This window comes from Malaya genurostris, chromosome 3 (assembly GCF_030247185.1).
Source record: "Malaya genurostris strain Urasoe2022 chromosome 3, Malgen_1.1, whole genome shotgun sequence".
In the NCBI taxonomy this organism is placed as follows: domain Eukaryota; kingdom Metazoa; phylum Arthropoda; class Insecta; order Diptera; family Culicidae; genus Malaya; species Malaya genurostris.
In genome coordinates, this window is record NC_080572.1 from 201887242 (window position 1) to 201915006 (window position 27765).

Here is a 27765-nt window from a genome sequence, read left to right on the forward strand (position 1 = left end):
AGTCACCATTTGTATTGTGAAACCGGAAATGGTCGCCATAACCCGCCCAAACAAGATCAATGACATTATATAATGAAAATTCGTTGAGTCGCCTGCAAAAAAATTATGCCGATAAAAAGTACGATCTGTCGGTTACGTCACACCATTCCGGAGTTCCAGGAATTTGATGTACGAACTCGATCAATGAACTAAGAGCAGCTTTCAAATGAGCCTAAGGTTGTTTGAATTGGTTCATCCATCTCCAAGAAAATTGAGTGATGAGAAAAAGTGCGTTTTATCGGTTAATTCACTTATAAAATCATATCTCCGGAACCGGAAGAGCAGCCATTTTATTTTCGAATTTAATCAATGGCTCAATAGTAGGTTCCCAATGAGTCTAAGCTTGTTGAAGTCCCCAGGAAAATGTCACGGTAAAAATGAGTGTTTTGTCGGGTACATCACTTATACCATTATATCATTCGAACCAGAAGTTACACCCATTTGATCTTCGATCAAACTGACAGCCGAACAATAGCTTTCAAATGAGTTTAAGTTCATTGATATCGATTCAGCCATTTCCCAGAAAATTTAACGGTATGGAAAAGTGGGGTTTGTCGTTCATATCATTTATAATATATTTCCGGAATCAAAAATTACAGTCATTTGATCGTTGAACGTGATCAATGACCTAATACTACAGTTCGCTTTCTCATCTCATCCAAGTCAGTCGATAAAACAAAACCGCTTACGTTCGGGACAGAAGAAATCAAGTACAGTATTGTGTAGTGAACAATAGAACGATCTCGAAATGAGTGAACCAAACGAACAAAAGCTACCGCCGGTACGAAAGAATACAATTGTTGTTGACTTCAGGCAGTGCAAAATTCGACCTTCGATACGAGAACTTGAAGGTTTGCTTAAGGAGCAAATGCATCTTGACATTTAACGTGTGCATTTACTTCAATGCAATAAGACCAATACTGTTGTTCATATCCAGTTCTATAAAGAGTTGGATGCAATTCAATTCGCTAAAGACAATAATAATGTGCACTAAGTGGAGCATGAAAATATCAAGTACAACATTCCAGTATATATGGAAGATAGTGCTATAGAAGTGCGTGTACATGATCTTCCCTCAAGCGTCATCGATCCTTATATTCGCAAAACTATGTGCCAATCCGGAGAGATTCTCTCTATCGAAAAAGAAAAGTGGAAGAATTTTTCCCCGGTATTCTAAATGGCGTACGTTTGTTACGCATGCGTTTGAAAAGGCCTATACTTTCTTATATGACATTCGGTCAAGATACAAGAAACCCGTGCAAATCATTTGTTACCTATGACAATCAGATGGCCACATGTCAATATTGCCAAAAAGCTGTTCACTACGGTAAGCCATGTGATAAACTGGACAAGGAGACAACTACACCAAAGGACAACGGTGCTTCCTTCACACCAACCCCAAGCAACCCCAGTACATCTGTGACAATCACTAACAACAGTGAAGCATCCCCTTCAACAAAACCATCCAAAGTATCCCATATAGAACAAAGTACACCAGCTGGAGTTAACAACTTACCATCCAACCAACCAGCAACTGCAAACATTGTACAACACGACGCATCTACAGCCACTAGCAACGAAATCAATAAAAATACCACCGATGCGGCAATGAATGACGAGACGAACAGCGAACAAACTACTCCTCAATCTTCGCAGGAGGAAAATGGAAGCTCCTGTCCCCCTAGAAAATGGGTGACAACGAGATCCAATACAAAAAAAAATTATCTAAAAACTCAGCTAAATCGGCCACGTAAATCTTGTACGCAAATAGGCCTGAATAAAATATCTTTTAAATAAAAAAAAATGACCCAATACTAGTTTTCAAACAAGTCGAAGCTTGTTGGTGATAAGAAAGATCTTTGAAAGGTACACATTTTCCTATCTCGTTGAGCTGAGTCAAACGGTATGCAACACTAGGGTTTTCCGATCAAAAGTTGTTTTTTTTCTAGAGAGAAAGGCAAAACGTTAAGCTTCGGAAAATTGTTCCTAAAAACTTATCAAAGCGAAAGAAACTACATCTAGAAAAAAAATGGTGAGGGGACAGTAGAGGATAATTTGTATCAAAAAACACTACTTTTTGCCTTTCTCTATTGAAAGGTATTAGAATTGCTGGAAAAACCGACTTTCGAACGGAGCCTCGGAGACCCATAGTGTTATATACAATTCGACTCAGTTCGACGAGATCGGAAAATGTCTGTGTGTATGTGTGTGTGTGCACTTTTAGAAGATATTTGAACGCGCTCAATTTTCTCAGAGATGGTTGAACTGATTTTAACAAACTTGGGCTCGTTTGAAAGGTACTATCGGGCCATTGATCAAGTTCGAAGATCAAATGGCTGTGACTTTTGGTTCCGGAGATATGATTGTATAAGTGACGTAACCGACAAAAAGCGTTGTATTTGAACGCGCTCAATTTTCTCAAAGATAACTGAACCGATTTTAACAAACTTGGGCTCGTTTGAAAGCTACTATCGGGCCATTGATCAAGTTCGAAGATCAAATGGTTGTGACTTTTGGTTCCAGATATATGAAGGTATAAGTGACGTAACCGACAAAACACATTGATTTTTACCGCTCTTATATATATATATATATATATATATATATATATATATATATATATATATATATATATATATATATATATATATATATATATATATATATATATATATATATATATATATATATATATATATATATATATATATATATATATATATACAGGGTGATTTTTTAAGAGCTTGAGAACTTTTTTAAACAATAAAACGCATAAAATTTGCAAAATCTCATCGGTTCTTTATTTTAAACGTTAGATTGGTACATGACATTTACTTTTTGAAGATAATTTCATTTAAATGTTGACCGCGGCTGCGTCTTAGGTGGTCCATTCGGAAAGTCCGCTTTTTTATCGACAAATTTTGTTCAGCGATGAGGCTCATTTCTGGTTGAATGGCTACGTAAATAAGCAAAATTGCCGCATTTGGAGTGAAGAGCAACCAGAAGCCGTTCAAGAACTGCCCATGCATCCCGAAAAATGCACTGTTTGGTGTGGTTTGTACGCTGGTGGAATCATTGGACCGTATTTTTTCAAAGATGCTGTTGGACGCAACGTTACAGTGAATGGCGATCGCTATCGTTCGATGCTAACAAACTTTTTGTTGCCAAAAATGGAAGAACTGAACTTGGTTGACATGTGGTTTCAACAAGATGGCGCTACATGCCACACAGCTCGCGATTCTATGGCCATTTTGAGGGAAAACTTCGGAGAACAATTCATCTCAAGAAATGGACCGGTAAGTTGGCCACCAAGATCATGCGATTTGACGCCTTTAGACTATTTTTTGTGGGGCTACGTCAAGTCTAAAGTCTACAGAAATAAGCCAGTAACTATTCCAGCTTTGGAAGACAACATTTCCGAAGAAATTCGGGCTATTCCGGCCGAAATGCTCGAAAAAGTTGCCCAAAATTGGACTATCCGAATGGACCACCTAAGACGCAGCCGCGGTCAACATTTAAATGAAATTATCTTCAAAAAGTAAATGTCATGTACCAATCTAACGTTTAAAATAAAGAACCGATGAGATTTTGCAAATTTTATGCGTTTTATTGTTTAAAAAAGTTCTCAAGCTCTTAAAAAATCACCCTTTATATATATATATATATATATATATATATATATATATATATATATATATATATATATATATATATATATATATATATATATATATATATATATATATATATATATATATATATATATATATATATATATGGGTGCCAAAATTTTAGGATCACCTCTATTTTCGTTAAGTTCTAGTGCTCAAAAGTTTAAGCACCTCGAAAAAAGCCTTCATGCAAAATTTGACCTAAATCGGACATGCGTAAGGGGTGCTGCCCGGTGGTAAAGGTTTGACAATTTTCGACCTGGAAAAGGCACCATAGGGGGGAGTACATGAAATTTCCAAAATCGAAATTTATTTTGATGCCGAAACTCTTAAAACTGCATGAAACATCGAAATTTAGTGTCATCTAAAAAAAAATCAACTTTCTGGGACTATGGTGATTTTTCAAGATATATGAAAATTCCACTAAGTGGACTAAGAAGGCTTTTTTTTAGATTAGCATCACTGATTACAAATAGGCAACGCAAATGTCAAGCACTAGTTTGGAAAAATTATGCTGACTGTGTGACATAAAACACTGAAGCATGCTTTTGTGAACTACTCAAATCAATCTGAATCAATTGGTGTCAAAATTAGTATCCGAAATTTTTTAATAAAAGTATGAAATATATTTTCATGAGACTGTTATGAAAGAAGAGAAAGGCATTAACACACCACTAGGTGGATTAAGAAGGGTTTTTGGTTATTTTTAACGGAGAAACAGTTTAAGCAAATTTTTTCAAAGACTAACAGAGCATTCCTCGAAACCTCTTTTGAGAATTAGGTTGCGCGGTGAACACGATAACTCGACGAAGAATTATCTGAAATCAAAAATGTTCTGAAATTTACTTAAAGTACGAGTCATTTTCCCCCCTCCGTCGTTCTCAAGTTGATTTTCAGAAAAACGCGTTTAAATTTTTCTTTCTCAAAAGTATTTTGACAGTTTTGTTCTGATTGGTTTGAAATTTTGACAAAATATTTTGAAATGTTAAACTACAAGAAAATGTAAAAATAAACGATTTTCCGAAACTGTATCCCTTGCACTTCCCTTGAGCACTTTTTATTGAAGGAAACGGAAAATTTGAATTGACAAATTTATTAAACGGGGACGGATGTAGCCGTGATGGGTCGTGATTAGTCGATGTCTTTCATGCACCCCACGATTCCCAATTCAGATTTTTTTTTACTAGAAGAGGTGAATGACCTTAAGGTTAAAAATTCAATTGACACAAAAATATGGATTTTTCATTATTTATGATTTGGTAAAATATGCTAGGGACGTAATAGTTACTAGAAACAATGAAAAATTTTGTTAATGATAACTTTCGCATTTTTCTTTTTTTTCTTTCACGTTTCGTCTTCAATTCATCAGTGCAGTATCAGTTCAAATTAAACAACCATCCCAACTTAGCAGTTTAACCCCTAAATGAATACTGTTACTTTGTTGGCTACATACCAGTTTTCGTGAACTAAAGCTTCAACAAATAGACTGCTCTAACACCATTTTATTTCATGGTACTGTGAACCGTTTTTGTCGATGTGTTGAATACGAATAATTTGTGCAATGAGCAGACATTTATGATATTCTGCATTTGAGTGAGTGTTGTCTCACGATTCATTTTGTTTAATATGGTAAAACCAGATCCTTACATGGAAAGAATCCGTTACTGCGGCCATGATAAAAAAAATCATGAAACCAATGATTTTAATTTTAAACTAACTGTTCATTATTTCATGATCAAAAGAACTTAAACCACGAGCAATAAGTCTTCTAATATGAAAATAATGACGGTCAAAAAATGCGGTCCGTCATTCAAAACTTGTAACTCCAATTTTCTACCCGGATATCACTTTGAACCTTCTACCTCAAGTGATTTGATCAGAGAATTGTCATCGTAAACGGCTAAGCACGATTACCCCTTTCATTACAATTTAAATAATTTTATCTTAATGTATACTTATATATTTGATTTCTCTGTTGTTAGGATATTCTGAGAGCTAGCTAAATCTGAAAAATAAATTCGACTATAAATTTGTAACACTATTACCTTGTTCGATCACTTTGTTTAATTTGTTTCATAGATATAACAGCACATGCTGTGTTGATCCATCTAAATATTTTAAATAAGACAATTTTTCGAACGATTTGAAAAAATGAAAAATATTACGCGGTATTTGCAAGATTTCGACATTAGTCAAAATCGCGTGAAAAATATATTCATTACATCCTTCCATCAAACTCATATTTGAAATTTTCATATTCTAAAACATAACACCTAATCCGAGGACTTGTAAGCATGGTGTATTATCATAACATGAAAAAATATTCTTTTCCCCAAATCATGACTCGTTTTGCTCATTTGTAGAATCGAAATTTTGCCGGTGTAGAACTTTGTGTGAAATAATCGTTATAAATCGAGAAAATGTGAGTATATTCTCAAAACAAATTGTGATATTTTTTAGTAGCATTCACACCTTGAAAAAATCGTGTAAATTTAAGTCTTCTGAGATCGACATGAATTATTTAAAAATTACTTATTTTTACAGTAGATCTAACACATGTTTAATACATTTAGAAATATTTCTAAAGCATGTCTTTTTAAAGGCGGGGTATGTTTGACAAACATTTGAATCATTCTTGAAATATTTAATTTTTTTTACGAATTACGTTCTGATGAATTGTGTCATATGTGGATTTGCGTCACCGATGAATGCGAATAAATTTACCAATTGGCAGCAAACCGATATTATAGGAATGTTTATGTCAAAAATACATTTGCGCCGAAGCGCAATGTCTTTTCTGATGTCTCAGACGTAGACGAGAGGCGACTTGCTGGTCGCCAACAGATAGTGAACATTCCGGGGTTTTAGTTGCATATGTGACTGGTTTATGGGAATGGCAGTTTAATTTAAACTGTCACTGCACTGATGAATCGAAGAAGAAAATGAAATGAATTATGTGCATATTGCACAAACCAGTTACCGTTACCGAAACCTCTCTAAATGTTGAATTTTCTGATAAATCCAATTCAGAATTGACGTGATCGATGTCAGCATGACTGGTTATTTTTTTTCTGAAAATTTCAGATAATCAAATTTCACCATTCCGATGGGTAAGCAAAAAAAAATGAAACGCACAGGGTGTGTATAATTTCTGTACACTACACTGTTAAACTAGGAGCAAACCAATGGCACCCCTCTGGCTTGGGGATGTGACTGAAGCTGCTGGCACTGATGGTGCTGCCACCGCCGCTGCCGCTGCTGAATGATGATGGTTCAATGTCAGTTGGATATTACTTTCACAATTCGCTCATGCGCACAACCCACCGTACCGGAGCGGCCAAAGCCGGCTCTTTTTGTGTCCTGAACGCCCGGTTCGGTGGAACAGCTTGTTGTCATCCACCCTGTCCGGTCACACTACCGCACGCACTCACGCACGCACGCACCCCCTTCCGTCGCCTTAACTTTTTCGGTTTTCGCACCGTTCCATGGCGATGTGATGTTCTCAAATCGTCGTAATTTTTCCTCGCGAACATTAACCATACTATCATCATCTACGATGGCCCATCGCTCAGCAGAAAAGTAGTCACTACAGCAGCCGCAACAGCAGCATCAGATGCGGCAGGAATCGGCCCTATCAAACCAGCCATAGTTCAGATTTAGTCGGTCATCCGTCATTGTCTATGTGAGAGAGTGATTTGCCTATTCTGGGTTTATTAACGAGAGTGTCGCATCATTCTGATAATTGACGAAACTCACATCAACTGGCATCAATTGCTGCTCGGCATTTGCATAGGGATGAAATGAGTGGGACTCGAAACTTATTGCCTCCGACCAGTTGATTATGGCGAAATCGTAAAAATAGGTTTAACACCTTATGTGTATAAATGGTGCCACCACTATGTGTGCTGTGTGTGTGTGTGCGCTTGCCTTCGTTTCACTTTTAATCAAATATGGAAAGAGAAAAGCTTACTTCACCTAGCAGTGGAGCATAGAAAAAAAATTAGTAGATCTTTGGGCTTGAGCTGACGAATTTAGTATCTTTAGCATATTATCATAATTATTATATTGATTTTTCCTTTGCGCATTCGAGAAGTTAAAACGTTTACCACTCTGTCTAACACATTCTACTTCTCTTCCTGTACCTACAACTACAAGTGATGAATATATTTCGGCATGAGTAATTCAGATTAGAGTAATGGGTTCGATTACCAGTTCCGCACAATGGATCCGGTATTTCTGATTCTGAAAGGTAAATAACCACTGTACGTAAACAAATTTGTTATCACGCATAAACAAAAAAAGACGTGAAATAAGTTCTGTTGTTCTTGTTGTTGTTCAACGAGTGCAGGAGCAGTTAGGAGACATGTTTCGAGCATCCTAACATCTTTCTCGTGAGTTGAAAACAGTAAACTTCAACGAGAGAAATATCGTTACTGGAACAAACTGGCCGAAAAGAAAACAACAGAGAAAAAAAACAGATCTGTTTTGTAACAAGGAGCACCCCCGAATCTCTCTCAGTCACAGATGCAAAGACCAAGCTTTGTCAGCGAATATTCCGTTCGGATAAAAAATGGTCTGGGGAAAATTTATGAAATTGTATGTCGCTTGTTCACGTTTGTTCAATAACAAACTATCGTAATGTTCGGAGGGGGAGTGGATTCATATCCTACCGAGTTGGACACTCGGTGTGTGTCTTCGGAGGAAATTACAATGAGTCTTATTACATTCCATACCCGAACTGTGTGTGTTTTTCTATGAGAGAAATGTTTGGGTAAGAGACGAAAATCAATTAATCACGCATTAGGACCCAATATTATCGTTTTCGGATAACTAGGATTGACTTTTCGGCTCAGAAAATGATCGTCAAAATGTATATTTTGAATGTTAAGTTGATTATTATTGAAAGAATTCTCCTTTAGCAATGCATAGAATGAGAAGTCCCGGGCCTAACAAAGAAATAGTAGATATTTTACCGTGAAAACATCTAGTCTCCATCTAGAGCGATACACTTGACCCATCGGTCATCGAATATTTTGATACCCTTTAAAAAAAGCTCTTCAAAATAGCTTCCGTTTCTGCAATGACCTCAGCATTTGGCGAAAATGTCTCTTCCTGGAGAAACCTTTTCAGGTTTGGAAATAGATAATAAAGACTGTCCCAGAAAGTATGGACGCAACCAAAAACCGCTGCCATTTCGCAATGGTTCAGAATCTGTCAATTTTTATGGCTGCGTCCTGTTGTTTACACTCTTCTCTAACCACTTGTGCAGTTGTTTTTTAGTTTTCATTAGTTTGTTTCGAAATACGTGGACTTTCAGCAGAACAACGTCGAAAAATTGTGCACAAATGGTGCATAGAACGTGGATTGTTACTGAGAAAGATAGCAAAAATGGAAGGAGTAAGTGAAAAAGCCGTGCGAAATGCAATCAGGAAGTTCGGTGAGGTGTTAACCTTTGAGAATAAACCGAAAACGGGTCGAAAAAAGGTCCTGCTAACCCTCAGTTGGATAAACGTATACTGAAGGCGTTCGAGCAAAAGAAAGAGGTTTCAGTTCGGGATGTGACCAAAAAAGTGGGCACTTAGAAGTCGAATGTTCTTCGTGCTACAGAACGTTTGAATATTCGAACCTATAAGAAGCAGAAACAACCAGAACATAGTTCGAAACAAGAAGCATCGATCAAGCCGAGAGTTCGAAAGCTGTACAATACGATTCTTGCTGGAAATTTGAACTGCATAATCATGGACGACGAAACCTACGTGAAACTTGATTACAAATCATTGCCGGGACCACAACATTATACGGTGCTAGAAGGGCAAGTGTTAAACCAGTCCGAGACATCGATTGAAGTCGAAAAATTTGGTAAGAAAGCTGTGATCTGGCAAGCAATTCATCACCACTGCTTCAATGAACATCGAAATATACATCAAGTTTACTAAAACGACTTCTACCCATGATTCGAAGCCACAAGGATCCTGTTGTCTTCTGGCTAGATCTTGCTTCTTGCCACTACTCGAAATCAACGGTAGAATGGTATACTACCAAAAATGTCACTTTCGTCCCAAAAGACATGAATCCACCAAATTGCCCACAACTTCGACCAATTGAAGAATTTTGGGCATTAACGAAGGCACATCTTAGGAAACATGTACCGGCAGCCGAAACCATTCAACAGTTCGAATTTGAATTAAAGATTGGAAAAAAGTGTCAAAACTTGTCGCCAAGAAGTCTGTACGGAATTTAATGAGGAACGTTCGCAAGAAGGTGCGCCAGCTAGTCTACAATGGCTAAGTAGCAAATGTTGAGAATGATATTCTGTTGTTGTAGTCTAGTATTATCAGTATATCGAATAAAAATTGAATATCTAACACTTGTGAATTATTTACAGCGAAATCAAAGTGCGTCCATTTTATTGTAAAAATGTATGGGTTATCACTTTGAATTTGAATATAATGCCGAATCTCCAATATATGGTTTAACAAGTCACAGTCAAACAATTATGTTGCCAAAAAGGAACCGTGCTAAAAACAAATCGAGCCATAATACTAAGCTGAAGGGTACTGTATTCAATCTTTCATTCACTCAGTAACGATTTATTGACGATAGTTTTGATTCCAAGTGTCATTTAATCGTGCTTCGTTCAAAACCCCTAATATGATTTTCGGTTATGTTTTTGCTGGTACTCAAACCGAGCATGAGCAATAATGTACGAAAACAAAAGTACAAACCGTAGCGTCATGTATACCATAAACGATTGAATTTTATGTCTCGAGCTAAACACAACTGGTGGCTACCCGAGTAAAGTCTAACATCAAAATGAGATCAAATTGAAGTCTGATTATGATAGCAACATCAGATTGAAATCCTAATATGATATCGACTCTTAAAATTTTCAATTAATATCACATTATGTTTTCATTTTGCTGTTTAAAGGCAAAAGTTTTGTGAAACTCAGAAAATGAAAATATTAAAATCAACAACTTAGTGAATCCATTGAAATTGAGCAAATTTCAAATGGCAACACAAAAATACAAAGCTAAGTTTTAATGGAAGAATTATTCCTTCAATCTTATGTTGCCTTTTAAAAAAATGCTTTGACATCCTGCCGAGATCCTGCAGTTGACCGCAACCATAACCGCGAAGAAACGATTTTTTGAACATTTTGTCAACTTTTAGGCAAATAATGCTCCTTCTTTTTAACCACGAGAATATTGATGTCAAACCACACGTCTGGGAGGCATTAGATAAATTGGCGATCATCGGTACCACATATGTCTGAAGCAGATAAATCTGAATAGTGGCTTTGGCATTCCCATCTCGCTGATCGTCTGCCGTAGAAGGAGCTTATTTTAGAGTTTTATATGAGAAATATATTCGACGTTAAGTATCCGATTTTGTAACAATTTTTGCGTTCAGTTTAAAAAGAATGTTTCGATATTTGTAATCATACGACGTCGCGAAGTTCATTCCAAAGTTTTTAAACTATTATTTCCAGTGCATCCAGAAATCGGGGACCTGGATGGCGAAAATAATCTACTCGCCAAACCCGTTCTGAAAATACCCATAACTTTATATCCAACAGTATGGAAAAATTCATTGTTTACGAAGTTCGAACATCGAATGTCTCAGATTTCAGAACCTAGATCTAATTTTTAATAATACTTCAGTGGCTTAGAGGAGCCACCAAGAAAATATATGTTTAATTTGTATATTCCTAAGTAGTCCGCAAACTTTGTCGAAGATACTCTTCAAAACAATTCTCATCCCTAGTTATACATGCTTAGAACTTCATACACTCACTAACGCTAGATACTATCAGAAGTATTATATCAATCATCTAATAGATCTGTTGTAGGAGACTTCACTGTAAAACGTTCGGTCTTCAGAGCCTCTAAATTCTTATTTCAAAGTGATTACATGTGCGAGTTGTGTGAGATCAAGTAGATAACTCAATTTAATGTTATAATGTTCGAATGGTACAGCTTTGAATATGAGACTACATTTTTATACTGTGCTCAAATAGCCACACTGCTTTTCACGGTGGATGCGGGATGGAAGCGACGCAACGAGTGTGCATTGACAGAAACTACCTGTATACAACTTTGTGAAACAACACTGCTTGTCATATAACAGAACATTTTCTGTCTCCTTATAGCTAGCACTTACAGTCCATAGCAATCACAAAAAGTTCGCATTCCCAATCACCTAAGTTCGAAACCGGATTCTCTCCGCGGTAGTGTGAAGATTGCATGAAATCTTTTTTCTTGATTGCGAGTAATAACGCCTAAATGTATACTATCCCGGACCTTTTATGGCTGTTCTATTTTTAGCTTATGCTCGTGACGTGTCATTTCGAGAAAATCTACATCATATTAAGTTTTCAATGTGCTTTCACTGAGAGCAAAACTAGTATTCAGTTTGATGTCACACAGCATTTTTTTGCTTTCGATTTTGATCTTTTAACCGTTGTGGTAACACAAGTATTATCATGACATTAGCCTAGACGCGTCTTACCTGGTTGCTGGTACTTACTACACTACTCATACGTAAGTCTGTCTGTTAGTTGCAATTGTACAATCACCCATGTGCTTGTCGGTGTGTGTGAGGACTTCAATAAGATCAGATAGAGTATTACAGTATGAGCCGCTTATAGATGTATCTACCACAACCGTTGAAACGACCAAAACAATAGCAAATTAAGTAATCGATATATACGAACAGCAAAACATCAAATTGAGTTTCCTTTTTGATCGCACACTTTACTCGGGTACTGAACCGAATGCGATGTGCAGCATGCGAGAACATGTGTTGAGAATTGGATTGAAATGACATCAATTCGAACGTTGGCCGCCCATGGCAACTCTGGGGGATGGGGAATACAAGCGAGACAGTGTCATAAGAATTTGATTCAATGTGGGACGACTTGTGAGTTGTGATTTGATGTGTTTGTACATGAAAACACATCAAATCACAACTCACAAGTCGTCCCTTAGTGGGTTCTAATATTTGACGTGCACTCAGCGCTCATCTGCTGTTTGCTTAACACTACGATGTTGAGACGATGTTTTCTCTACACAAATGGTTACCCAGTTACTCAACTCGCCCAGTGATGCTTCTTAAGCCGATTTGCAGGTGAGCTAATCTCACTGATGATGAAATCCAAAAATGATGATTGCCAGCCTTGGTGACAGATATTGTCAAAAAACTGCAACTTTTGACATAAAAGTTTATATAAGTCGGAAAGTAATCATCAGATCCAGAAGCAGAAACAATAGCGTACGTACTTCCAGGAAGAGTTTTTATTCGCAACTAGTTTGATCAAAAGTCATCTCTGAGATCCATGCCTCTTTATTTTGCACACACATAGACATTTGCTTAGTTCGTCGAGCAGAATCGATTGATATAAGACACTCTGCTCACCAAACCTTGGAAAATTTTTCCTAAGTTTGAGCGAATTCTATACATATCTATATATATATATATATATATATATATATATATATATATATATATATATATATACAGGGTGATTTTTTAAGAGCTTGAGAATTTTTTTAAACAATAAAACGCATAAAATTTGCAAAATCTCATCGGTTCTTTATTTTAAACGTTAGATTGGTACATGACATTTACTTTTTGAAGATAATTTCATTTAAATGTTGACCGCGGCTGCGTCTTAGGTGGTCCATTCGGAAAGTCCAATTTTGGGCAACTTTTTCGAGCATTTCGGCCGGAATAGCCCGAATTTCTTCGGAAATGTTGTCTTCCAAAGCTGGAATAGTTACTGGCTTATTTCTGTAGACTTTAGACTTGACGTAGCCCCACAAAAAATAGTCTAAAGGCGTCAAATCGCATGACCTTGGTGGCCAACTTACCGGTCCATTTCTTGAGATGAATTGTTCTCCGAAGTTTTCCCTCAAAATGGCCATAGAATCGCGAGCTGTGTGGCATGTAGCGCCATCTTGTTGAAACCACATGTCAACCAAGTTCAGTTCTTCCATTTTTGGCAACAAAAAGTTTGTTAGCATCGAACGATAGCGATCGCCATTCACTGTAACGTTGCGTCCAACAGCATCTTTGAAAAAATACGGTCCAATGATTCCACCAGCGTACAAACCACACCAAACAGTGCATTTTTCGGGATGCATGGGCAGTTCTTGAACGGCTTCTGGTTGCTCTTCACTCCAAATGCGGCAATTTTGCTTATTTACGTAGCCATTCAACCAGAAATGAGCCTCATCGCTGAACAAAATTTGTCGATAAAAAAGCGGATTTTCCGAATGGACCACCTAAGACGCAGCCGCGGTCAACATTTAAATGAAATTATCTTCAAAAAGTAAATGTCATGTACCAATCTAACGTTTAAAATAAAGAACCGATGAGATTTTGCAAGTTTTATGCGTTTTATTGTTTAAAAAAGTTCTCAAGCTCTTAAAAAATCACCCTGTATATATATATATATATATATATATATATATATATATATATATATATATATATATATATATATATATATATATATATATATATATATATATATATATATATATATATATATATATATATATATATATATATATATATAAAATAATAGTGGAAAAAGTGTGTGTTGCTAATGTTCTCTGGAATGCGTGGACCTATCTACAAATGATTTTTTTTGTTCGAAAGGTGACGTTTATGCGGAGGTTTTAGGCTATATCAAATAAGGAAAATCCTTCGGGAAAGTGGAGAAAATCTAGAAAATTGTTTTCTATGGACTTGGAAATTTTCCACTCAGTGCATGCTAGATCTTCGATGATTGTATGGCGTTCATCAAAATCCGTTGAGCCATCTTCGAGAAAGTCGAGCCAAAAGTGCAGTTTGTCGGTTACGTCACTTATACCCTTTTATCTTTGGAACCGGAAGTGTCCGTCATTTGATCTTCGAACTAGAACAATGACTCAATAGTAACTTTCAAACGAACTTGTTGCTTGTTGAAATTGGTTATGCTATTGAGTGAAATTGAAAAACGTTCAAAAGCTGTACACAGACATTTTCCGGTTTCGTCGAGCAGAGTCGAATCGTATATAACACTAGGGGTCTCTGAGTCTTCGATCATAAGTCAGATTTTTCAGTAGTTCTAGTAGATCCCTTCTATAGAGAATCAAAAACAACACTTTTTTCAATGAATTAGTCTTGTATTGGATTGATCCTTGCAAAATGAATAGTTTGCCATACTGAAGACGTGTGCAACGTTCCATCTAATTCGAGGTATGTGAAGTCTAAAAACTTGCTTCCGACATTTCTGAAAATTGCTTAGATGGGGAAAAATCAAGTTTCAGTTCAGTAACAACACTTTTTTCTCGGAAAAAAGAACACTCCAAACTTGGCTTTAGAACCAATAAAATGAGCTCATTTTTTAAATTTACATCTGCATATTTTCAATGCCAATTGTGAAATTTTCTCCTACCGCAAACTCTAAGAGTGCTTCACTCACATACACACATTTACAGACATATCAAGCTGCCATCGTGTTCCGATAAAGCGGTAACAATAATCTAGCTGATATACCGCTATAGATTCCTTCGTTCTTTTGTCCAATTACCAGATTCCCTGGTTTGATTGATATTCCAGGCCAAAGTCATTAGAGCCACACGGTCTCGGTGGGTAAGTGACCGGCTGAATTATACTGCTTTCCGATATCAGCGATAAATCTGCGAGTGAATAACTGATAACCGCTCTAGATCCGCGTCGTCGTCGTCGTCGTCGCGATCCGTCCACCTCCATCTCCATCCCCAGGTGACAGGTTTGACAGTTCTTATTAATTCATTGTGTTACTTTCATTATATGCATACGGGGGAATGCTTCGCAGGGCAGCGATTTGCCGTCCGTGGCGATAAGATAATTTTTATAGCGCTTTTTTTTCTTCTTCAGAAAAAGGAAACCGATATAGATAGACGGAAAGTCGCACCTCACGGCGGACGTGTTGATATTAGACATATTGAAAGAGTCGTCTTTTGGACTGTCTTCTTCGGTACGGCGTTGTATTCGGTGGTCCGGTCTCGATGGTATTGGTGTCTCACCTCCAACAGTCTTTCGGGTGGGCAAAAATGTGTCGCTAATATTAAACTAAAACTGACTGCCGGTAAACTGCTGTGCAAATTGAACACAACTGATAACAGTACGTACGTTTTAATAAGCGTTACAAAATATGTGTACAACTCGGGAACACTCATACCTACTTCCTAGCCAGACTGACTGACGACTGTAGGTCTGTAGTTACGGGAAAATATGTATGTTAGTAAGAACATTCCGACAATTCCAAATATTGTTGACTAGGAGAAGCTTATTGAGAGAGAGAAAAAAAGAATCTATTATACCTAATACTGTCGATTCGCACGCGTTCCAGGGCTGGAACCCTAGTAACGGCCGAGCGGACTCTAATGCGCCGAGCAATAAACGAGCGAGCAGCGTTTGAAATCATTAACAATTTTCACGCCTGGCTGATTTTGATCGCGCCGTCTCGCCGTATAAGTATTATGGTTGTGCTGCTACATACCCGTCAAAAGTCAAGTCAATATATACAAATGTACACACATAAGCAGCCGCGAATACGTTTCTGGGTAGCTAGAAACGCTGGACGCGAAGCCCGACCTGTAGCCTGGGCTGAGATGAGTCGAGCGCTGCCAAGATGTGAAGTGTCTTTTACCGGTTTATTTCGTTTTTTTTTCTCTTGTTCGTTTTTTTTTTCGTTTCGTGTCGCTAGCGAGAAATGACGTAATCCCACTACTGACTACTTCCCGTCGATCGCAAATACTGGCTGGCAGCTTCTTGGTTCGCTAGCAGAGTGCGCCACACATTTTATGACTATCGCACAATTGGCAATGGTGGTTCGATGTGTTAGAGAAGTGCTGCCGAAGCACTAGCTCTAGCAGTTTCCCAATTCTGATTGGTGCGTTCAGATTGAAGCGATTTTTGACTCCTTTTCGAGCAAGCTGTGTAATGAATGACCCACATGAAACCGAATTGAAAGTTTAAAGAACACATGAAACATGCAGATTGGTTTGATTAATTTCGTTGAGTGTTGAGGTTTTTGGACGGGGTAATAAGTTTTTCATTTCAGATTAAACACTTGTGAAAGTTAAGACAATGCATTTTTTGCATTGCATTGAAACAGTGGCGAGTTTGATCATATTTTACAATATTCCGAATTGATGCTTGATCTTATCTCACAACAGAATATTGAACTTTGCCTAAAAAACTAGAGATTCAAGTATCAAATATACCGGGACCAAGTAAGCCTCAAATAAAGAAGAGGGAATGGTAGATTGATTGATTGTAAAATCATTTACGATTCATACCAGGCGCGTAGCCAGAGAAAATTTTTGGGGGGGTGGGGGGGGGGGTGTCGGTTGGTTTTAGAACATGGTGATAAATCAACACATGTACAATTTATATCACAATGTTTCCCATGGGTTATAATTTTTTGTTTCGGGGAGGAGGGTTGAACCCCTAAACCCCCCCCCCCCCTGTGTACGCACCTGAATCATACCCTCATGTGCATAATGCTGAAGTCTGTGTGAAATACAACAAAAAAACTGTTTTAATCTACCTAGTTGTGTAATGATGCCTTTCTTATAAATCATAAATATTTCTTTGTAATTAAAAAAAAACTTCATTAATATAAATAGAAACAGAAAAGTGTTTTCTTCCATAAATATGTTTATTTCATAGGCAATCTACATAAGTTTTTCTTCGCCGTGTCATGCACAGTACATAGCACTTTAAACCTAATACATTTCGAATATCATATTAGTATTTTGGTATTCATTAGTTAATATAAACACAGTTTTTATCAAGCGATTCGCTATTATAAATTACAATAAATAAAATACATTCATTTTGTACATGATGTTATAACTATTTCAAGTTTGTTTGTATCAGTTCATCAATTTTATTCAATATAAGATAGCTGGCTATGATTGAACTCATGGAAAAGAAAGGAGTCTAACATGAAACAAAATTTAAATTGGAACTCCAATGGACTTAATAAAATGATAAAGAAGTTTCATGTAGTCAAGTCAAGCAAGAATGTCGCAAACTGGGGCATTGGATAGTCTACCTTGGGTATGCAAGGAATTTATTAGTTGAGATCTTACATCACGATACTCCACGCATGTCCAAACGACATAATCAATATCGCGATAACCTTCGTCTCAAGCATAATGATTAGTGCATTAATTATGGTTTCGGCTTATCTAAAATACGATTTTTAGACGAGGAACGATAAGATATTTCCCTTGAAAAAGACCATAACCAGTGGTCGAAACGTCGGGCAGTATATAACAGCCGTTCTTATTTAACAGACCGCTAAAGCCGAAACCATAATTAATGCAAAATATTTGTACGGTCGTACTAATCATCTTTCATAATGATTAGTCTCAGAAAGTCCAATTCGAAGAAGATGTGCATCTAACGTGTAGTGATTGGACATGAGTCTGGACATCACACGAATGAAGTCTCTACTCAAACCCAGTCCCCTGAACCATGCCTTGGTCAATATTTTAGGAATAATTGAGTGCATCCACCGACCCAGATCATCTTCATCCAAAGAAGCTTGCCAGCTGTTCTTTGGCGGGACGCGCTATAGAATTCGTTAAAAGCAATCGGTCTCTCATAAATTTCACCCTCAATAGCACCACGTTTGGCTAAAATATCGGCTCTTCCATTGCCTGTACAGAAAAGTTTGTTCAGACGTAATCTAGCCAAATCTACAAATCGGATCCGGATGAAATTCAGGAATTTTTCATATGGTACTAAAAACTCTTCACCTGAACCTTAGTTCGTAAAAATCAGTCAAACCATCTCTGAGAAAATATACTGTATTCCATTTTGGCGTATTTCAAGGGGCTGGGGTCCCTCCTAGTGGATTGACAGTACCTATTATCTTTCTCTGGACAGTAAACCAGCCTAGATGCCGTTTGGGATTCCATTGGGCTCCTGCTTCCATGTCGTAAAAGGCGACAATTGCAGGAGTGTCTTTTTCTCTTCAGTTATCAGATTTTTTCAGCGTTTCACATCCGCTTACTCTATTTTATTAAATTAGCTCTTCATTAACCCTTGCACGGCCATAAGATGTGCAGGACGGAATATGTCAGTACGAGACAATATTTTAGCTATTGGGAGTGTGAATTAAGAGAATATCACCAGAAAAACATAGCAGGGTGCATAAGTTTCCTATAATTTCATGGGGAATATTTTTCCTTATGATTCTTAGAAATAAATATAAGAAGAGTTGGGTCTATTAGATCGTAATTTAATTTATTGCTTTAATAGCTTTGATTATCCGAATAGTAAAATAAATAGTTAGTTATGGCATTCTTCGAAACGATTTCATGTACTTGTGGACGTTGCACATAACACATTTATTATGTGTTCTATTTTCTTTACGTCATTGTCGCCTTGGAAATAAGTTTTCTTCAACATTCAGTAAAAAAGACATTGATTTAATAGTAATTGAAGAATCTATAACGATTTTTATAGAAGGGAAACATATTTCCCTTGAGCGTTAAATTAAGGTTAAACTTCATTCAACTAATCAATTTTCGGCTAGATTGTGAGAAAAGTTTTATTTGGTTTATTTTCTTCCATGTTAGTGCTTGTATTTCACGATTAAAAATTTAATTATAAAAATCAACTATTGCGAACATCCGTTTATATTACAATGTTAATAACAGGGATAACATAGATACTTGTTTGTTTGATAAATTAATAATTTTTTCTCTGTAGCTAGCAGCCCAGATCAACACAAAAACAAATTAACCATTTTTCGCGGGAAGTAATTAAGTAGAAATAATAAACAATCAAGATGCGCGTGAAATCTGTTGTCTTTTGTTTGGTGATTTAAAATGATTTTATATATTTTATAAAATATGTCACTACAATGCATAAGCTGTTTTGTCTAAATCCTATTCACTCGTTTATGTTGTAGAAGGCAATTTATTTAGAAAAATTGGGAATTTTTCATTCGTCACGCGATAGTATTTCGAATTTTTTCACGTTTTCACGAATAAGAACTGTGAATCGAGACTTCCCGAGACTTCAATATCGGATATTGATATGATATTGGATATGAGAAGCCAGTGAGTTTAGTGGTGCATCCGAGCATCTTGAAACCGGAATATACTAAATCGCGGGTGAATACTACCATTACTGAAATTTACACTAAAATATATCCTTCTCCCATAACCAGGCACGTACCCAGAGGGGGGGGGGGGGGGGGGGGGGCAGTGGTGCGGAAAAAGTGGAGGTTAAATCCAGGGCACAATAAACGACAATTTAATTTATAATTGAATTATAAAAAGACACCAAATTGTACTGGATGACCGGAAAGAGGAAGTGCGCGTACTAACCATAGTTGGCCAAGATTCTGCTGATGAGAAAGTTATCCAGCCGCTGGATTCCGCACATACTTATTTAGAACTAAAAAGACGAACGCAAGTGCACTTCAAGTACATGTTTGCCTGAATACATTATTATACGCTAGAGAACAAAATAATTACTCGACAACTGACTGAAGGCGTGCTTCGAAGCGGCACGAGTGTTCTCTGGGATTGTCATAGTATTTTTTTGGAGGATTACTTCAATGCAAATATTAGTGTGCATTAATGGAGCGACTATAGACCGAAATTGCTATGAAATGGTCTTACATGAAGTACATGAGCATCGTTACAATGGTTAAAATCAACGGTTCAGGGGTTCAACTATTATCTGTTTCCCAACCTCAAGACAAAGAAATCGATGTAAGTTTCGTTTTGCAATTTTAGACCGCTACTTCTGGAACCAACCGAAACCTTTATAGCTAAAGTAAGTTCAACTAATATGATCTACATATTTATAAGATGTTAGATGTTTTCCGTTCTCCACGAATCGAAGTAAAGAAGCTATCTCGGACCACTTCTCGAAATCTATCACAAGTGTTGTGGATTTTTGTGCTCTTGAAATGGACGTTTAGAAGGTCTTAGACATGTGGTACTGAAATGGCATGACAGTAAACGTTAAGAAATGTATCACAATAACCTTCACTCGGTCACAGCTACACATTTAATTTAAATACTTAATAATGATAGTTCTACTGCCGGTTGAAAACACCGGTAAAAGGCGCACCGAAAATTAACGTAACATAATATTTTATCTGAGGACCCCACCCGAAACGAAATCCTGGGTGACACTTGTAGAGTGCGCAGTAGTATATACGGCCTCTAGTAACAACAAGTGTTGGACTAACATTCCTTCCCATTCCTAAGACGATCTACGTTCGGGCCTGGCCGGCGCCGGTACTGGTCAATGAATTCTGGGATTATCAGAAGATGTACATTGAAGGATGATTTACCAGTCCCAGGTCGGATCATCTAAAAACTCCCTGTACAATTTCAGCTAATCCCGATCAGTAACGGAGTAGCAACCAGGGGTGGTCGCTCAAGCTCAAGCATCGCTGAGAAATCGAAGTGAGTTCTACTTTTGGAGTTTTTCTTCATTACTTTCGGTGCTTCCGGAACAGGAAACAGGAGACCAGTAGTGCTGAATTAAGTTTGTATGCCCACAAGCTAACAAATTCTGCGAACTAGAAGAATTTATCAGACAGTTTTATGAGATTTGTACCTGTTTCAGATTATCGTTTGTGAAAAAATACTCATGAAATTGAAAAGCTTCTTCTTATTGCGCTTTAGTTCCGGAACCAGAAGTCGGATCTGAATAAAATGTTTAAAGAACTATAAGACCTTTCGTTCGAATGTATGTGAAAATCGGTTAAGCCGTTTCCAAGAAAATTGAGTGCACATTTTTTCCCTCAATTTACACATATTATCATGTAACTCCGGAACAGAAATTTGCAACAACCCCAGGTTAGATGTGCTTAAGATTAATGCCTAATTTATATAAGATGATCTCGATTAATAATGAGAAAAAGTTTATTGCTTCAACCGAAACCACATAATGGTAGTAATGGTAGAGAAATTTAACGCTATAAAAACAACTGCGTGCATACAAAACTTGAACACAAGCTAGGCAAAGAGAAGCTTAAATATCGTAATCCGGATTGCATTTGTGTACAAAGATATAATTGCATACATTTGGGATTTTGATGTAATTTCGTCGGCTACAAAGCAAATACAAATCAAGACAAACAGAGTCTATATTCTGGATTCGCGTTTTCAGTGTTGGTTCCTAATAGGGGTAGATGGGGTAAAACGCACCCCGTAAGGAAATGTTGATATATATTAATTATAGAAAATAACACGGAAGAGTTTCATGCATGACTATCTGAGTAAACATCCATCAAAACAACGGATTAAAGCACATAACAACCACAGGGCAATATGCACCCTCATAGAGATTCTTCTTCTTCTTTTAAGAAAGCTTTAGACTTTTCGTTGACGAAATATTTGCCTGGTGGAAGATTGTTCACTATTATTCATTAAATTGATAACTTATGGATAATTGTTGTAAGCGAATTCTTGAGCATTTTGCCTCACACAATTCGGGCCATTTTGCCCCCAAAAATATGAGACGATAAATATGACGATTTTTCTATAAAATTGCAAATACAGCGTCTGCATTAGAACTAATTTTAGAAACCCGAATGATTGGCAAAGAAGTTCACTAATAATTGAAATCGTCTTCCTCACCCTAGACAATTACTATGGAATGAACATCAAATATTACTTATAACAGAGACACAATTTTTTATATTTTTTTCAGATGTGATTGAACCATCGCTACCAAAGTTTTATTGTAATCTGTTGTTATGGCGGACTTTCAGTTTCATTAAAATTTCAGTGAAAAAAATTGGTAACTTTTGAAAAAAGCAAAAGGTGCGTTATGCCTCGGGGGTTCGTTTTACCCCATCTTCCCCTAAAGATCAATCTAATGTCGTTTTCGCTTGAGAAAACTGAAACTGACCCAGGCTAGTTTCATCAAAGAAAACCTTTTCACGAAACTGTGTTGCTTTCGCACTTAGCAAGGGGGGTTTATTGTATTAATTTAAAAAAAAAACTTCTTAATTCACCTAGTGGTGTGTAAACACCTTTCTCTTGTCATTCGAACAGTCTCATAAAAACATATTTTTCATTAAAATAGTTTCTGACGCGAATTTGGGCTACTATTTAAAGAAAAAGTGCACACACATACATTCAGACATTTCCTGATTTCGCGGAGCTGAGTCGAATGGTATATAATACTATGGGTCTCCGGAGCTCCGATCAAAAGTCGGTTTCTCCAGCAATTCTGAAACCGTTCTATACAGAAAGACAAAACATCCGAAATTGATAGGCTAGATCAAGTTCCAGTAAATTTATTTTGAAACCGCTGTATTTCGAGAACTGCATCAATGTTCAAAAGTTTGTCGCATAGCTCATAAAATCGGATCGAAAAACTTAAAAAAAACTGCTGAACAGCTCTGCACTGATGAGTCAAAGACGAAACATGCAGCATTTCTACATGAAATGTTATCAATTGTTGTCTGTCCCATTAGCAAAGTACCCCCATATCAGTCCCATTTAGTGCAAATTTGCTAAATTGGAATATTGAAATATTAGTCGAAAATAAAATTTGAATCGTTTTTTTTTTTCAACATGCAGATTTTCTATATGGGACTGACATGCAAGTATGGGAAGTTTATCCCTCGTTTAATTGCACCAACACTTAGTTAAAGTTTCATAGATAAATACTCTCGTATTTCGATCGTCTTTTTTGTCTGTATTTTCTGATTAATAGTCTGAGTCTTTGGCGAATGTTCTACATCCGAAATTGAAATACATTGGGAAAGAAAAACCGCCAATATACAAACAAACTCGAATGACAAATTGATAGTACTCGAATCAGAATTTATCTATCTGACCTGATAATGTTCCTCTAATAGTAAATCTAAACCTAGTTTTCTCTCTTGCTCTGTCTCTTTATTTTCCGTGTTCTACCAATGAAAACAATTGACCTCAAACGTTAATAGCGAATGTTTTTTTGTTTTTTTTTTTTATTTTGCAGCTCCAAAAATGAAAGGATGAGACTGTGCCTTCTAGCAGTTACGAATGACCGACCGGAACATTAAAACGCACACCGTGTTATCAAGTATCGCCAAACAAACGGCACAGGGCCAAAATCGCAGTGGGAAAGCAGTTAGAAAAAGGATTTCTTTTGTTTCGAAGGAACAGCAAATCCGACAGTTTGTTTTAGCAATGCTACAGCAAACATTTCTAGTTCAAAGGAATATAATAACATCACGTGTATGAAAAATAATTCATAAATCACACGTAACACCCATTCCGCTGAAGAAGTAACGATACCGATCGTTGTAGCTAACAGAAGATTAATTGGACTGATCCAATCGGGGTGAAAGAAATAATTGGTACGTGTGTCTATGTGCGATTCATGTGCTCACCACAACATCGATCGCAGTTAATGGTGGCGGTAGTGAACTAGCAGTACGTACCGGCGGTGGTATCACAGTGAGCTTTTCGTAGGATGCAGTCGAATACTTGGTACTACCGACCGACTGGCAGTTACACCGCTGCCAATGCCGACGAGCTCAGCTATCAGAAGGACGACATCCTCGTAGTATCGAAAGCGCCAACCCGTGACAATTGGCATGATGCGTTGAATGTGCACACCAACCAGAAAGGATTAGTGCAGCGTAAGTATATCTATCTATCTTCGACCCGATCAGCTAGAAGAGATTCATTGACGTATAATCAAATCATTCGATTCATTCCGCAGTGCAAAGACTAGTACGTTGCGATGGCGCTGTTGTTATGCGTTCTTTTGTAGATGGTGGTGGTAATCTTAATGTCGACGATGAAGAATACTGTACCACCCAGGAGCCAAGCTCTAGTATGGAGCGTATCAGCAGTAATATCCACAGCACCAGTGAGAGTGGGGACACAAGCACTTACACCGACCTTGATCGGAACACTGCTTTCGAGTATAGGATGGCGAACCTCGAGCTCACCAAATCCACCAAGAGCAGCAATAGTCAGATGAATATAGCCCGTTCCTGTATCCCCTCCTGGGTTACCATGGATGACGTCGAAGGAAACGCCGGTGCGGATTTGGGTACTATAAAACATCTTTTTAGTGTTTACACTAATGCTTGCTTTTTAAGTCGGTTTGCAGCACAGGCCAGATACTAAGGGTTAAGTCAATCATAGTGGGGAGGAATACTTTTAATATGCAAGTGTACATACTTTTGGTATTTGGTATTGTTCCATTGTCATGGCACGTTGTGCAAGGTAGCTCGTACTATAACAACTGTACAATTTGCGAATGCTGCTTTTGCTCCAGCAGCCGTTGAGGTATAGGTTAAGGCGTTTAGTTGGTGACGGGGTGTGTGATCATTAGATTTAGAGATATGTTGAACAATTTTTGGTAAGGAGTTGAAACAACACATTTCTGATTACGTTTTCATATCTACATACAAACTAGCATTTGTGCGACCTAAACTGCTACTCGGGTCCATCTGAAATTGTACATCGAATCGACAGATGATTGAATCTGGAATACCTAATTAATAAATTTGGATAATGAAAGTATTCGCCCACCTTCCGATATGATATCCAGTAATTGCTGATCAACCTCCATGGCATCCATTGAATTGGCGATCGAAAGTTCAATGATAAATGGATACCCGAAAATAATGGAATTTCAAAAATAAATTTCGAGTGATTAACGAATTCGAAGTTAAATCTTGACAATCACAAAAATATGTCTAATACATCATCAACAGTTTAGCAGAACAGCGGCGAACAACAAACAATCGAAATATAACGTCGACGACGTTCTATTGACCAAATGATTTACGAAGAGGCGTAGAATATGACTTTGTGTCTATTCATGACATTTCCTTTGTTCATAAATATAAATCAACTAAAAACAAGAAGAAATCAATCATTCCTATAGCGGCCCTTACACGATCATTGAAAGTATCATTACTAAAAAGTAATTTCATTTTTAATGAATGTGTAAAGGGCAGTAATGATGAATTCTCCATACAAGTTTGGAGTGTTATTACCTAGTAATCATTAAAAATAACATAAATGATTCTTGTGTAAGGGCCGCTTGTAATGCGCAGTGGTACTCACTGTTAATGTTATTTCTATTGACGAGGTAGTCTACGAAAGGTAAGTCATGACACTCACAGAAAACAGACGCCATGACCTTTCCGACTTATTGAGTTTCCCTCGGCTTTAATCTATTGTCGGTTACTCATTCTGTTCTTAGGCATGTAATAGGGAATTCAGTTTTTAATATACATCAAAAGTCAGCCTGTTTCCGCATTAGCATCGCCAAAAACGCATCCGAAATGCGTTCGCGTTCATATTTTTAGTCCAACAGTAACAATGCGCGTCACCAAGCAACAGAATGTCTAACTCAGAATATACTACATGGAATGGAAAGTCCCGGGCCTCTCACAGAAAGAGGTTTCTGTTCAGCAGTTCGAGAGTGTCCAAAATTTTAATTTGAACGTTGTGAGTCCTATTGAAAATGAAGTCTCACTGAAATATGATCATATTTCAACTCAAGTGTTATTACCAAATGATATTATTGAGACGAATTTTGATGAAATTAAGTCAATCATTAAGAAACTTAAAAACATGAAGGCTCCTGGTAATGATGGAATATTCTTATTAAAAATCTTCCCGATGTTGCCTTGAGACTCCTGGTTCAAATTTTCAACAAGTGTTTTTCATTAGCTTACTTCCCAAAAAGATGGAAAAACGCTAAAGTAATTCCTATCCTCAAACCTGATAAAAACCCAGAAGAAACATCAAGTTATCGACCAATTAGCTTACTTTTTTCTATCAGTAAACTTTTTGAAAAAAATATCTTGTTGAGAATGATGACTCATATAGATGAGAATTCAATTTTTTTTTACCAGAGCAGTTTTGATTTCGTCATGAACATTCAACTACTCATCAACTTGTCAGAGACATTCAGTAAAAACCATTCAAGCGAAGAGGTTGTGTTTCGATTGTACTGGCTCGTGAGTTAACGGCTGCTACCGAGACAATTCTAAGCTTCAGGTAGTTAAACTGCCCATAGCAAACGCAATATTCGGGGCGTTTCCCGACTGGAAAGCTAGCAACGAAGGCCATCCCGTTCATACGCACAGAGGTGTAGAGACACAGAGGTGCGAGAGCATAGAAGTGACGAGTCACAGAGGTGCCATCGCATAAAGGTGCGAAGACGAAGGGGTGCAAAGGCACAGAGGTGCTAAAGCAACCCAGTGCTGATCTACCAGGTACCAGAATTTGTACGCTGCGTAGGATCAAAAGAGACGGCATATATCGCGAGGTGCTACACTGCAAGCATCGCATTTGATCGCCACCAAGAGCAAAAGCACTGTACCTGGGGTCAGGTACAGCAAGTGCAGTGGTGTTCACAACGACGGCAGAGCAACTGAGATAGCAGTAAACGACAGAAGACTGCCAATTGGAAACAGCAAAAGACTGCCAATTGGAAATCGTTGGAAGAGCTTCACGTCGTTCTTCACGATAAAGGAACAGAGACATCAGCTACAAGGTAGATTTAATTTAATTTATTTTTTATTTCTTATATCTGAAATTTTACTAAACATAAGTTTTTATTTTGGTATTATTAATTTACAAAAAAAATTTAATGTAATGGATGATCTCATGGAAGATCATCCGAATCCGATTCCGGATACTAGTAAAAGTTTAAATACTCCGAGGGCTAAACATTATCCACAGGGTACCACTGGGCCATGGATAGTCTATCTTCGAAAAAAAGAAAAGATTTTAAACTTGATGCAAATTACAAAGGATTTGACATCACATTTCTCTGAAGTTAAAGAAATCTGTAAGGTTAATAGAGATAAAATTCGAGTTGTAGTTAACGACTTGAAACAGGCAAACGATATTGTAACCTGTAAATTATTTGCTATTGAATATCGAGTTTACATTCCATCGAAGGAGGTAGAAATTGACGGTGTTGTGACTGAAGCAAGTCTGACAGCAGAGGATTTACTTAAAAATGGAGTTGGCCGTTTTAAAAACTCCATGCTTGAGGG

The 27765-nt window shown here is 37.2% G+C and overlaps 1 protein-coding gene across 7 annotated transcripts in view; it reads left to right on the plus strand.

Moving 5' to 3' along the window:
* Positions 1-27765, plus strand: part of LOC131438062 (phosphatidylinositol 3-kinase regulatory subunit alpha) — an 88546-nt gene that overhangs the window by 33717 nt on the left and 27064 nt on the right. For 5 of the 7 annotated variants that reach the window (XM_058607851.1, XM_058607849.1, XM_058607852.1 and 2 more), the window contains 2 exons: positions 23727-24372; positions 24456-24791. In XM_058607851.1, coding sequence (XP_058463834.1) covers positions 24204-24372; positions 24456-24791 — 505 coding nt within the window. In that variant the 5' untranslated portion in view covers positions 23727-24203. The remainder of the gene's footprint in view (positions 1-23726; positions 24373-24455; positions 24792-27765) is intronic. The other 2 variants (XM_058607853.1, XM_058607856.1) reach the window with 1 other exon arrangement.